We start from the raw sequence: 13,860 nt of genomic DNA on the forward strand, positions 1-13,860 counted from the left end.
TATTTAACTAAAATTTGCCTCCTTATAATTTTTTTCCATGTTTTCCCTTGCCTGTTATCCAAGTTTACAAACGAAATGAATAGTTGGTTAGAAACTAGGGAAAAAAAAAAAAAAAGAAAGAAAGAAACTAGGAGAAATGCATTGCAGAGGGAAAAGAAAGGATTTGGATAGCCCGGAGCATAGATTAGAAACACTAAGCAACTGCGGATAAATTTTGATCATGAATTATACACTGTCTTGAAGGGCAGAGAAAAAGGACGGCCTCGACTAGGAACAGGAGACGCTGGGCTGCGGAGGTTGACTCTGAGAGGTATGCCGTGCACATCTAGACAATGTAGAGGCTTTTTGTTGTTGTTGTTCTAGTAAATAGAAAAGAAATTGTAGTTTGCTTCCACTGTGAAAGAGCGAAACTCCTGTGTAGTAAGATACTCAGTGAAAACTGTAAATAGCAAGGTGGTGGGTATAGAGCCTAAAATTCCATTATCAAGAGCCTTTGACCTCCCATGGCTTGTGTGCTTTTCCAGGTGGGCAGCCCTTAGTCCTGGGTGGTCGTCTTGAGTATGTCCTTTCAGTTTATATTTCCTGATCTAATCACGTGGTTGTATGTACGGCTCCTCCCTTCTTGAATTAGCAAGCTCTTAGGATTTAGATTTGGGTTCTTGACCTTTATAAGCAGGATTATTCTATCATTGTAACTTGACTATATTTGTGGCATAGTGTTAGTTTTAGGTTCTGCCAGGTAAGCCACTGTTGTGAGCTCTAAGTTTATAGCTCTCTTTCATTCGTCTATTGGAAAAATCGTACCGTGTGTATTTTCCGTATGTGACTTTAGGTTAAGTTTTGACTAAATTTAAAATGTTTGGGAAACTTCCTGTTTATAAACAGTGTTTTAAGAATACGTTGCTTAAAATAAGAGAACTTAAAATGTTTTTCACTTGGAGTTGTCCTCCAGAATTCTTTTGGGCAGTTGTTCCTGTTTAATCACACACCTCATTACAAAATTTTGTTGTTTTGCCTTATAACACCAGGTTCCGTATAGATAGACAGAGCAGTTAGCTAGGTTTTCCGTGATTTACTTGGCAGGATTAGCAGGATAGTTAGTCTTTTTTTTTTTTTTTTTTTTTGGTTTTCGTTTTAAACTTAGTAGAATCAGGATTCAATTACACGCTGATAAATGACAGAAACAAAAAGTTTTATTGATGAACTTGTTTTAAAGCTTGTATTTAAATTGGTGTATTTTTTTTTTAATTGGTGTATTTTCAACATCTATTTAGTGATCCTGAAATTCCAGAGCCAGAATCAGGAATGAAGATGAGATTGCCAAGACGAGCCAAAACAGCAGCACTAGAAAAAAGTAAACTGAACCTTGAACAGTTTCTCAATGAAGAAATAAGTTAGAGATGATGGAGGTGAAGTCCTTTTAACCGTGTCCTTTCAAAGTATGTTCAGGTCCCTACTTAAGTTACCCTTGTATCAAAATTAGAAAATGTATTTCTGATGTCTTGTAAGATTCTGTGCGGTGTGAGTCCACATTACGGTGGCCTGTACTGAAGCAGGACAGCGCCTGGCCCTGAGCTCCCGGAAGCCTGCGTCAGTGCCGTGGGAGCAGCCACATGTGGGGTGGGCCTAGGAACCTGCTCCGGACCCGGCTGCTCAGGCCATGCGCGCGCCCTCACGTTCTGGACCGCCTCTCGGTGTCGCTAGCTGTAGTAGCTGCATCTGAGAAGCTCGCGACTTCGATGGGGCGCGTGTACCCAGCATAGATGGACACGCTTCAGGGCACGTTTGGAAAGGGACATCTATCTCCAGGGCAAACGAAGTAGCACACACTGGCTCGAAGGGGCTGACTGTCAGGGAGGGGGGCTAGGACAGTGAACCCAGAGTCGCCAGCCATCTAAGTTGAATGGTTCTTTTGATGATTTTTGTGGTTAAGAACTAAGAACATTTTGGCTGTGCTACCTGAATGGGTAATTTCTCTTCTCACCATATCTGCATACGGGAGCCCTCGTTGCTTATGTTTCTGATGGTGTTTCTTGGGTTAGGGAGATGTTCACATACACACACACACACACACACATATATATATATTAATTTTAGTGATCTCTACACCAGTGTGGGGCTTGAACTCCTGACCCCAAGATCGAGAGTCTCCGGCGCTCTTGACTGAGCCAGCCGGGCGCCCCCACGTAAATATATATTCATTATGGGGTTGCTTGCTTTATTCCTGGTGTGACAATACTTGCTGTGGATAACAGGACAGTTCTAGCGGGACCGTGTGACAGGAAGTCCTTTGTGAACTGGCTTAGGAGCGCGGTCTTCACTGTCCGTTCCATCTTTCTTCCCAAACTGGCACTCCCCCGACTTGTGGAAGTCCGCCTACGAAGTCCGTCCTCTGTCCTTCTGCAACACTCAGCAAACATGTTTTCTTACCCCCTTCATTACCTTTTCTCTTGGATTATCCAGAATAGAAACGTCCTAACATTGGATCTGTTTTCGTAGTAATTGTGCTTTTTACGATTTAGGCCATTTATTTGAGGTGATGTTCTAAGATAGAGCTAAATTAAGATCGTTTGTGCTTTTTAGAACCAAATTGCTGTATTATATACATATATGTGCTTTGTAAGACTCGGAAATATGAGAGGAGTCTGAGCGATACCAGGGTAGGAATGCTTGTTAAGCAAAGGAAAAGGCAGATGTGGTGGCGTCAAACAATAAAGCACAGATGCTTGTCTTTCATCCTGTTGGCTCTGTGTCTTCCTGTGCTTCAGATTCCTCGTGTAAGTCTCCTTTTGTTAAATCCCTGTCACTTTATAAATAACTTTTGGGGGTGGGGGTGGGAGAACCAGGACCCAGAGTGTCCACAGAATGTGCTGCGACATCGGGTTTAGAAACCCGGCCAACTACGTCCCTGACCCCGCAGCCGGCGGCGCCGAGGGACGGAGCCGCGCTCGTGGGCCCCGTGGGCCAACGTACCAAAGCTTTTGTTCTCGGCCCGGGAAGAATGAAGCTAAGCACCGAACCTTCAGTCTTCTCGCTGCCCACGGTCGACACAGTCGCGTAGCCGTTGCTGAAGTTGTGCTTTTGCACTATTGTAGTTTAAGGTAAGGAGTAGTGTCCTGATGTAGAAGGACATTTTACACTTAAATGGCTAAAGTACAATAAAATCAACAGATGTAAATCCATTTAGCATTTTTCATTCAAAACTGGTAACGTACTCGGCCCAGTAACGTGTGCGGGGGCCCAGCCCTGCCGGGGAGCAAACCTGCAGCCGCGCCGCTGACCCCGCAGCCCGCGGGCCCCATGGGTTGAAGGGCGCAGCGGCGGGTCAGCTCAGGGCCGCCTGCCAGTGGAAACCTGCTGCTTGACGGCAAGCTGCGGTGCGGGTGCGTTTCTCTGCACGTGTAGGACTTGCGAAGAGACTTCTGGGCGGTACCTTTGCCTTTTACCAGTTTGCTTCGAGGTAGTTGGCATCCACCTGTATGCACTGTTCATGGGTCAGGTCATCATCACAAATCTTTACAATACCAGCCTTCTAAATCACATGATGCAGTATATATTAAAACTTTGTGCACAGAAATAAGACCAGGGACAGTTATGTATTTAAACCGAGGGCATAAAAAATCCACGAAATACCATTAAAAAGAGAAACATCAAAATCCATTTGTACTGCAAAATTCCACAACGGTCTGATGTGAACGGTAAAAAAAAAAAAAGAAAAATACAAGGAATATAATCAAAATGATTAATGCTAATGATTTAATATGAAGACATCACAGGACTAGAAACAGTTCAGGGTCAGTTGATAAATGCAGGATATCGATGTACAAAATGAGGACAGTGCAAGAGGAGCTGCCATCTACTTCTCTCCACTTTTGAGATTTTGGTTATGGGCCGTACAGCTCGCGAGGGACGCTGCTGTCAGACTCGGATTCCGTTCGGTGGGGCGAGTAAGGCACATCTTAGTGGGGCTCAGGGGGCCGCTTGCTGAACTCCCATCGGGCACATTCAAGCGCTCGTCAGCTCTCCTGTGCAGCGCGCTGGAAGAAAAAGCGGAAGAAAAGGCGTACAGCGTTTTAGTCGGACGACCTCAGGGCATGGTCAACCTCGGAAAAGAACGTTCAGGTTAGGCCCGGCCTGCGGCGGCGTCACAGGCGCGGGCACCTCGCGGGCACCTCGCGGGGCGGCCCCGACGCCCCCGAAGCCCGACGCCCGCGCTCCGCCCGCGCCGCGTCCGCCGGGGCCGCCCCTCCCCCTCCCTTCCCCTCCCCCTCCCCCTCCCCCGGGACGCCCGCGGCGTCGGCAGCGGCAGGTAGCGCCGCGGTGCCGGTACGCTCGCCCGGACGCTCGCCCCGACGCTCGCCCCGACGCTCGCCCGGACGCTCGCCCCGACGCTCGCCCCGACGCTCTCCCCTCCGAGAGCCGAAGGACGGACGAGGCGGCTGAGGACGTGCTGGGAGCACGTCGGCCCGGCCAGCGGCCCTGCGCCGAGCCGGACCCGCAGCGGGTTTGGAGAAGGTTCCCGCCGCTCCCCGCGCCCAGGGCCGGCGCGCGCCTCCTCCGTTCCCGCACCCACGCCCCGCGGGCTGCGGCACCACGACCCTCCTCCCCGAGCCCGGCCGCGGGCGCGCGGGTGACGTGGGGGCCGCGCACCTGCTCCCGGGGGGGCGACCGGGCCCTGGCGCCCGCGCAGGCTCCGCCCGCAGGAGGCGCCGCCGCCCGGAGCAGCCCGAGCAGCCACGTGCAGCGGCCGAGCCGCCCTGCAGGCGGCGAGTCACGCGCCCGGCAGCCGGGCGGCCCTGACATGCTCTGGACGCACTTTGTACACTTGCATTTTGCAGGTTTGAAGAATGAGAGTCCGAGACTCTGGTGTGTGTCCGTGTAGCCGACCGTGCGCGTAGGGCTGCCGGCGAGGAGCAGGTAAACTGAGTCACGGGCGCCTTTAAGATCCTGACACACCTCAGCCGGGGTTCGCCCTGGGGACCCCTGCGCCGGCGGTGCCCGGACACGGCTTCCCGCCGCCGTCTCCCCTCAATGACCCATAAGAAAGCTTATTAGGATCTTCGGGAAAGGCGGCGGCGGCGGCGGCGGCCGGGCTTGGGGGAGCGGGGCTGCGGGCCTGGGGCGCGGGGGGCGGCGGCGGCCCGGACGGCCGGGGCACGAGGGCGCTCGCACCGCCACGCACGGGCTCCCGCGCCTTCCCGCGACCCCAACGGCAGGTTCCAGCGCTGACCCGTGGAGGCCTCTGGCGAGTCGCGGAAGCTGCAGCCGCAGCCCCGGCCCCGGCGGGACCCCGCGGCGCCCGGGCCGCCCCCACCCGCCGAGGCGCCGAGTGACCGCGGCCAGTGGCCCCCTGCCCCTCCCCCCCTCCCCCTCCTCTCCCCTCCCCCTTCCGCCTCCTCCCCTTCCCCCTCCTCCTCCCCTCTCCTCCCTCCCCCTCCCCTCCCCCTCCTCCCTTCCCCCTTCCCCTTCCCCTCCTCCTCCCCTCCCCCTCCTCCCCTCTCTCCCTTCCCCTCCTCCCCTTCCCCTCCCGCCTCCTCCCCTTCCTCCTCCTCCCCTCTCCTCCCTCCCCCTCCTCCCCTTCCCCTTCGTCCCCCTCCTCCCCTTCCCCTTCGTCCTCCTCCTCCCCTTCCCCCTCCTCTCCTCCCCCTTCCCCTCCTCCCCTTCCCCCTCCTCCTCCCCTTCCCCCTCCTCTCCTCCCCCTTCCCCTCCTCCCCTTCCCCCTCCTCCTCCCCTTCCCCCTCCTCTCCTCCCCCTTCCCCTCCTCCTCCTTCCCGCTCCTCCCCTCCCCCCCCCGTCAATGCCCCCCACCTGTGCACGAGTAATGGCTCTCGCAGCGGACTCCTCGCCGCTCCCCTGACCCCGGCACCGGCAAGGCCCCCCCCCCCCACTCCCCAGGGCCCCGCCGGGCGTCGGAGGCCGAGGCAGGCAGCGGCGGGCGGGACGGCGCAGCCCTGAGCCTCGGGGCTCCCGTCCTGGGGCCGGGAAGGGGCCCCGCCGTGCCCTTCCCACGGGCGCGGGGCTCTGCCCCTTGGCTCCCGAGCAGGGCGGCTGCGGGCCCGTGTGCGCCGCCCCCCGCCCCCGCCCGCCCCTGCCCGGGCCCCGTCCCGCGTCCAGGGGACGTCGCCCGAGCCCGGCAGGTGGAGGCCGGACCTTGGCGCTCCCGCTGCCCGCAGGTCGAGGTGCTGGGGCGCACCTGGCGCCGGAGCCCCCCGACCCCGCGCCGCCCCGACCGCGGCCCCGCCGGTGGCGCGAAGGTGGCCTCGCGGGACCGACCCTGCCTGACCCGGCCCCGGCCCGTCCGGGTCCCCCGCCCGCCTCCAAACCCCCTCGCTGCGCTCGCTCGGGAGACCAAAGGCCCCACCGCTTCCGTCTCCCCCTTCCTTGGACCTAGCTCACCCGCGCCTGCCGGCCGGGGACCCCACGCTCGCCGCACCCCTTCCTCGGACAGGCTGTCCTGGCGGGGCCGCCCCGGGTCCCGGACTGCATCACCCCAGAACGAGGTCGCCCCGCTTTCCCTCCTCCCGCTAAAGCACGAGCTGCCGGGGGCCACAGCCCACTGGCCTCCCTCCACGCACGCCCTCCGGCTCCTCCTGCACAGCTGCCAGGGGGCCAAATAGACCTCCTGCCTCTGGCCCTGGAGTAACGGGGACCAGACGCGCCTCTCACTTTAAACAACTTAAAAAGTAGACAAAAATCCATGGGATGCACAGATGGATCCATAAACACTACACTGTGGAGCCCAGTGCCGGGCTTGAACTCATGACCCTGAGGATCAAGACCCGAGCGGAAATGGAGTCAGATGCTTAACTGACCAAGCCCCCCATGGGCCCCTGAAATATTAAGACCACGGACAAAATACCGTGCAGGATGATAAGGATCCCTGGAAGGAGGGAAGCCCTGAGAGTCGCTCTGCTTACTGCCGAAGAGTTTCTAGGCCGCAGTAGAGAGAGGGCCCCAAAGGGGCTTGGAAACCTTGCTGAGGTGACAGGACAGTTTGTGGGTGAGGGAGCCCAAGGCAACCAGAAGCCGTAGCTCGGAGCACAGGAGACAGAGCTGCACAGAGAAGGCTCCACGGATCTGCCTGGTTTCCCCAAATCTGTAGATAAATCCTGATCAGTGCGTGAATGTTTCCAAGGCCGTGAAAACCACCCCTGAACAGGATTAGGCAGACACTCGCTAGAAGCCGCGTGGGACGGGATAGGGTCTGTGTTCCCACCACCAAGAATGGGAAGACCCCTGACACACGGCAGGAACTAATTATCGGGAGGGCCTCACCTTGGGGCAAAAATCAGCCCTACGGCAAGACCTCTCCTCCTCAGCACCACTGACGTCGGGGCCTAGTGATGATCGTGGGGAGCCACACACTGTAGAAGGTTTAGTTGGGTCCCCGACCTCTACCCACCAAGTGTGACAGTCCAAGGTGTCTCTGTGCATCACCGAAAATCCTCCGCTGGACATCACCAGTTGAGAACCACTGTCCTACGCTAAAGGCTGTTCCAACTCTGCCTACCAATGCCCAAAACAATATTTGAAAGAATAAAAAGTTTTCTTAATAAGCTAATGGTGTCTCAGAACAGAGCCACAAAACACTGAAGGCCTTGCAAAAACAAACAAGCAACCCCCCACCCCCAGCACACAATGTAAAATCTACAATGCCTAGCATCCAATCTAAAATTACCGGGTCCGCAAAAAACAGGAAAACATAAAAAATGAGAAAAACCAATCAATAGGAACTGGTAAATAACACAGATTGTAAAACTAGCACACCAGGATGTTTACCCAGGTGCTTTCGAAAAGCTGAGGAAGGCATGAGCATGAGGAGGAGAAATACAATAATTTCCAAGGAGATTAAACTTAAATCTCAAGATGAAAATCTAATTTCTGAAATGAAAATATCATGGGTGTTATTAACAGCATACTAGACAATCCAAAGAAAAGGTTATCAAACTTAAAAGCAGAAATAGCATAATCCAAAATGAAACAGCAAAGTAAACAAAAATGAATAGGTACCAGTGATCCATGTGACAAAATACATGTGGTTGGAATCCCGTCGGGAGGGGAAAGAGGGACAGAAACATTTTAAGAAAATAGGGCTGAAAGATTTCCATATGTGATAAAAACAATCCCCTCATATCCAAGTAGTTAAAAAAAAAAAAAAAAACTCCAAATAGAAAAAACATGAAGGCAACAATGCCAAACCCATTTATAACCAAAGTGCTGATAACCAGTGATAAAATCTTATAAGCAACTGGAGGAGGAAGAAAAACCCAGGACATAGAGGAGCAAGTATAATAGTGCCCGCGGACTTCTCTGCACGACGGTGGAGCAACAGCTGCAAAGTCCTAGAAGAAACCTATGGTCAAATCTGAATTTCATATCCAGCTAAAATAGCTTTCAAACACAAAAGTTGGGGGGAAAAGTGAAATAAAGACTTTCACAAAAAATGGCAGGGCTGGGTGGATTAAACAGCAAGCCCACACCACAAGAGGTGCTAAAGGAAGTTAGGCAGAAGTAGAACGGCATCCGATAGAAACCTGGATTTGTACAAAACAGTGAAAAGTACCAGAAATGAGAAATTCATGCGGAAAATACTTTTCCTATTTTATTTTTTTAAAGATTTATTTATTTATTTATGATAGACATAGAGAGAGGCAGAGACACAGGAGGAGGGAGGAGCAGGCTCCATGCAGGGAGCCCGACAGGGGACTTGATCCCGGGACCCCAGGATCGTGCTCTGGGCCAAAGGCAGGCGCTGAACTGCTAAGCCACCCAGGGATCCCCACTTTTCCTATTTTAAGAATCTCTTTGAACAACTTTGAAAAGGAGAAACAGCAACAACATATTGGGAAGATTATACCATTTATAGAAGCAAAATATATGTCAACAAGAACAGCACAGAGGCCTGGGGGGAGGCCATGCAAATGTCCTGTAAGTTCTTGGACTAAACGTGGGGTGGTGTAGCCACCGGAGCTCAGACGTGCAGGGCAAGCCCACAGCGAGAACTTCTTAAGAAACCAATTAAGGGGGATCCCTGGGTGGCGCAGCGGTTTGGCGCCTGCCTTTGGCCCAGGGCACGGTCCTGGAGACCCGGGATCGAATCCCGCGTCGGGCTCCCGGTGCATGGAGCCTGCTTCTCCCTCTGCCTGTGTCTCTGCCTCTCTCTCTCTCTCTCTCTGTGACTATCATAAATAAAAACAATAAAATAAAAAAGAAAACAATTAAGGGATGAAATAGAATAAAAAAGTAGGAAGTAAATAACAGATGGGACAAATAGAAAGTAGAGAGTGGGGGTGGCTGTCATCAAAAAGACAAGAAGTAACAAGTGTTGGTGAAGATGTGGGGAAAGGGCGAGCCTTGCTACTCTCGGTGGGTGTGCCCCCTGTGGAAAACAGTGCGACGTGGGGGGGCGGGGGTGTCACGTGGGGGGCGGGGGGTGGGGGGCCTGCAAGGCTGCGACACCTGAAGAGCCTGGGCCTGGCCGCGGTGGGCAAACCCCAGTCGTGCGGAGACCGGACTGGGGAAACGCTTTACAGATGCGCCCCCACGACGCCGAAACAGCACCCACGGCGCCTGCTGCACCCCCAGCACCCCCGGTGCCCCCAGAGCCCCATGGTCTCCCCGCATCCCCCACTCCCCTGCACCCCCAGAGACCATGCTCCCCCCGCACCCCTCGCTCCTCTGCACCCCCAGCACCCCCGGTGCCCCCCCGTGCCCCAGCATCCCCCTGCTCCCCCAGCACCCTGGCCCCCCTGCACCCTCCACACCCCCACGCTACCAGGCTCCTCCCCAGCACCCCGGTGCCCCCAGCATCCCGGCTCCGCCCCCCTCTGCTCCCCCAGCATCCCCCGCGCTGCCCCCCCTCCACAGGTCTGGGGCCAGGGAGCTGGGACACCAGGAGCCAGGAGGACCCTGCACTGCGGCTGGGGGCTCCCGGGGCTCCCCCCCCATTCTACCGACGGGGTCACAAACTTTCTCCACAGAGGCCACCGGGTACGCCCGCTCCGTCCAGGGAAGTGAGGGACGCGCGGCCGGGCCAGAGGGCCCAGTTTAGAGAACTGGTTCTGTGTGCGAAACCAGCTCTGCAGCACGCCCTTCCTCTAGGAAGGAGACGCGACCACTCTGTCAAGTCCGAGCGTGTTGCCAAAGCAAAACAAGAAGCCGTGTTAGTTTTACAGGTTCCCCGAGTTCCCCGGCGACTCTAACGTCCGACACGAAGCCTCGGGGATCAAAACAAAGCGCATCCCACTTATTCGACCACAAGCTTGTGGAATCCATTGGATGCTTTTCCATGAAAGACGAGGGACAACTGGTGAAGTGGAATATTGTGAAAAACGCGCTAACGGCTGACAAAGCAAGAGCACATCCAAGAAAATGTCAAGAAAAAAGCACCAAACTTGGGACGGGCCAAGTAGCTGCTCCGTATTTTAATAAAGCACCACAGGGGGACTAGGATTGCTTCAAGGCCTAAGCCCTTCCCCTCACTCCCCCGTGCTGGTGGGGAGGAAAACTCAGTTATAGACAGAATGGATTTTTATCAAAAATTCCTGATTTCATCAGAATACTTCAAGTGACCCAAAGTTTCAACAGTCCCACTGGGCACTGGCGGTTAGCGGGGCGGCACCACGAGGTCCAAATGGAAAAGACGCCGAGGAGCGGAGTCACTTGCCCCTGCGAGCCCCCGTGTGCAGCGGCCGCGGGGCAACCAGGCGGGACTGAGGCTCGAGGAGCTCCGGCTCCGCGGGAGGTCACGGTGCGCCAGGGCCCTGCTCGGCTCCCACGGTCCCGAGCCACCCTCTCAGGGCCTGGGGTCCCAGCCCAAGGCCACCTGCGCTGACCTCCCCCCCACCCCCGGAAACCTGACCCAAGGATGAGACGCGCAACCCAGCGGGCGGCGGTCACCGGGCTGCAGGTGCGCGGCGCTGTCCTCAACGGCGACACCTGCTCGTTGGCCTTGGCCTCGGCGACCGGGTCCCAGGGCGCATCTGGTACGTACGTGAGCCTGTGGTTTGGGTCACGGCGTTGTCTGCGGGGGTGGGGGTGTCGCAGGGACTGTAGGGCAGCCCCAGCGGGACCCTGCACGGAGCCGCGCTCCCGGGGATGCTCCCCACCAGTGCGGGGCCAGGAAGCCGGCTGTGCAGGGGTGGGGGGGGGGCTGTGCAGGGGCGGGGGGGGGCTGTGCGGGGGCGGGGCGAGCTCTCGGCGGCGTCTCCGTCTCCCCGCGCAGCTCGCGCAGGAACTGCCCTGCGGGGACACCGCGTCGTCCAGGACGTTTTCTATCGCAATGAAACCTCCCCCGCGGCCCTGTCACCCGCTGACCCTGCCGCGCCCGAGCTTCCTTTCCGGGGCTTGAGCGGGCGGCGGGCGGGCCGGGCCGGGGCGGGGGGGGGGCGGGGGGTGGCGGTGCCGCTGGCCGCGGAGCAGCCCCGCGCGGGCCCGAGTCCGGGGTGCACCGGGGTGTCCTCAGGCCTTTGGGGGCAGGAGACACAGAGGGGCCCGACCCGTCGCCCGAATCCAGCTCGGAGCAGCAACCTGGGTCCTGAGCTGTCCCGGCGGAGCCCCCGTTGCGGCCGGACACGCGGGGACAGTGGCCCCGGCCCGCTCTCGGCTCAGGCCTTCCTCGCGGTCCCGACCCGGCCCGGCCCGCGGCCACGCAGGGAACCTCCCCGGGGCTGCTCCTGGACTCGAGGGCGCGGATGCTCCGAGGCTCCGCCTCAGCGTTTCCAGCAGTCCCCGGCCCCTCCTGAGCCCCCCCCCCACCCCCTGCCCGCGGGTCCGGAAACGCCGCGCCGCCCCTCTCGCTCCCGCCGCCGCGGTCCTCCCCCTCCCCCTCCTCCCCCCTCGCCCTCCCCCTCCGGGGCGCCCCCGGCACCCGGCACCCTGGCGGCCCGCCCCAGCCCCTTGGCCGCGTGTCCTCCCGCGTCCCCCCCCCCCCCCCCCCGCCCCTACAGCCACTCTCCGCACCGCGACGACGGGGGAAACGTCTCCAGGCTTATCCGCCCGCGTGTCAACCGCCCTCACCGCTGTCCCATCCCTTCTCGGAACCCGCTTCCTTGCCGCCACCCTCCCGCCTTCCTCTACCCGCCTCACTGCCCTTCTGTGCACATCCCCCCCCCCCCGTTTTGTTTTTTGAAGATTTCGTCGTTTATCTCAGAGACGCGCCCCTGAGCGCGGAGGCACGGACGCCAGGGAGCCCCCGGGGCTTGAGCCCAGGACGCGGCGCCCAGGACCTGAGCCCAGACCACGAGCTGCTGCTCAACCAACTAGACGACCCAGGCGCCCCTGTGCACCTCTTTTTTTTTTTTTTTTTTTTTTGTTTTTCCCCCTATATCCTTGCGGCCGTGCGATCCCAGGCCCCTCCCATTTTACACTAAGCCATCTATTCCACTCTCATGGGTTCAATTATTTGTGGACCCCAATCTCAGCCCCTCTCCCGAGCAACAAACCCTATTAACTAAAGCCGACCTCCTAACAAGACACGTCCAACATGCATGCGCCCACTCACACGCAGATTTCCCCCATAAACATTCGCATGATATTGTAAATGCATTTTTTCTTCCTCATGATTTTCTTATGAAAATGTTCTTTTCTCTAGCTTTCTTACAGGAACACTGCACAGGGCACAGCCGACAGAAAATACCTGCTGACCGTCCGCACTCTCAGCAAGGCTTCCGGTCAACAGGCTATTGGCACTCAAGTTTTTAGGGAGTCAAAGTCGTTTGCAGATTTCCTACTACACAGGGGTCGGCACCCCTAGACTGCACTGTCCAAGGGCCGACGGGGATTGCGCCATAAGCGTCTTTCCCCGGACATCCCAAATTCCCTATGCCCGAATGTTCGTTCCCTCGTGTCTCGGTGAACCGCGATGTTCAAGCCCAAGCCCGGACATCACCCTTTATTCCTCCTCGGACACACGGGATCCCACTTCCTGGACCTCCGTCAAACTTGCCTGTTCTTCCCCCTCATTGCCACTGTCGGGTCCAGACTTTGTTTCACGACTGATGCTGCCCTCTCGGCCCTAACTCCTGCTGTGCCCCCGCGGACGACAGCCCCGTGTCCCGCAGGCCTTCTCGGCGCACCCCCCACGCGGTGTGCTCTGCCCGCAGCGCTCCTCCCTGGCGCCAGGGCCTCGGGGCGGGCCGGGGGGCGCTGACATCCCTGCCTAATTCTCTGAACCCGGGTTCAGGTTCCCCCCGCCGTGCTCCCACGAGCCCCCGTCCCGGGCACAGCAGGCTCCCTTCTACGCGAATGGCCTCTTCGCCGTCTCCGTGAAACACAGGCTACGACTTTGACCATCCATCCCCTTAACTGATGTGACTAGCAATATCCCACTTGAAACATAAAATACACTCTGTCTGCTGAATGAATACGTGATACAGGCCTCGCTTTCCTACTCAAGCTGGAAAGGGAACTTTCTCAGCTTTCCGCAGTGCCTAGGAGCACGCCGTAGGATGCTCATTCGTTGAGAGGATATGGAGAACAGAATCGCATTTCATCTTTCCTTTCCTGTCTACGTTCGATATACAGCAGCACAGGCGTAGCGGAGAGTAAGTTCTAAGACTCCCATGTCTTAAACCATACCTGGACAGTTAATCTTGGAATGTACAAAAATGAGACGTTTACGGTAGAAGCAAGACGGTATTTCAGCAAGAGAAATATTCCATGATCCACTATATACATTGCCCTATGAATCCTTCTACAAAAGTCCTTGTTAAAAATCTCTCAAATCTCCAGTCACTGATTATACTATGATGAAGAAAAACACATATAAAACTAATAATGAATTTTACTGTCATTTCCAAAAAGGCATTAAGAAGTATGGAGTACCAGGAATAATGAGAAAAAATAACACTTTAAGAAACA

General features: G+C 56.6%; 2 protein-coding genes across 10 annotated transcripts in view; one reads left to right on the forward strand and one right to left on the reverse strand.

The window, feature by feature from the left end:
- The window catches only part of NCAPG (non-SMC condensin I complex subunit G), a 42,968-nt gene extending 40,232 nt beyond the window's left edge, over positions 1–2,736 (forward strand). For all 3 annotated transcript variants that reach the window (XM_055326207.1, XM_055326208.1, XM_055326206.1), the window contains 2 exons: positions 244–310; positions 1,275–2,736. In XM_055326207.1, coding sequence (XP_055182182.1) covers positions 244–310; positions 1,275–1,398 — 191 coding nt within the window. In that variant the 3' untranslated portion in view covers positions 1,399–2,736. The remainder of the gene's footprint in view (positions 1–243; positions 311–1,274) is intronic.
- Positions 2,737–2,868: 132 nt separating this feature from the next.
- LCORL (ligand dependent nuclear receptor corepressor like) overlaps positions 2,869–13,860 on the reverse strand; it is a 154,184-nt gene continuing 143,192 nt past the window's right edge. For 6 of the 7 annotated variants that reach the window (XM_055326196.1, XM_055326202.1, XM_055326195.1 and 3 more), the window contains one exon: positions 3,897–4,037. In XM_055326196.1, the coding sequence (XP_055182171.1) occupies positions 4,006–4,037 (32 nt within the window). In that variant the 3' untranslated portion in view covers positions 3,897–4,005. Of the gene's footprint in view, positions 4,038–13,860 lie in introns of all 7 variants that reach the window. The other variant, XM_055326201.1, reaches the window with a different exon arrangement.

Source organism: Nyctereutes procyonoides, unplaced genomic scaffold, assembly GCF_905146905.1.
Source record: "Nyctereutes procyonoides isolate TBG_1078 unplaced genomic scaffold, NYPRO_anot_genome, whole genome shotgun sequence".
In the NCBI taxonomy this organism is placed as follows: Eukaryota; Metazoa; Chordata; class Mammalia; order Carnivora; family Canidae; genus Nyctereutes; species Nyctereutes procyonoides.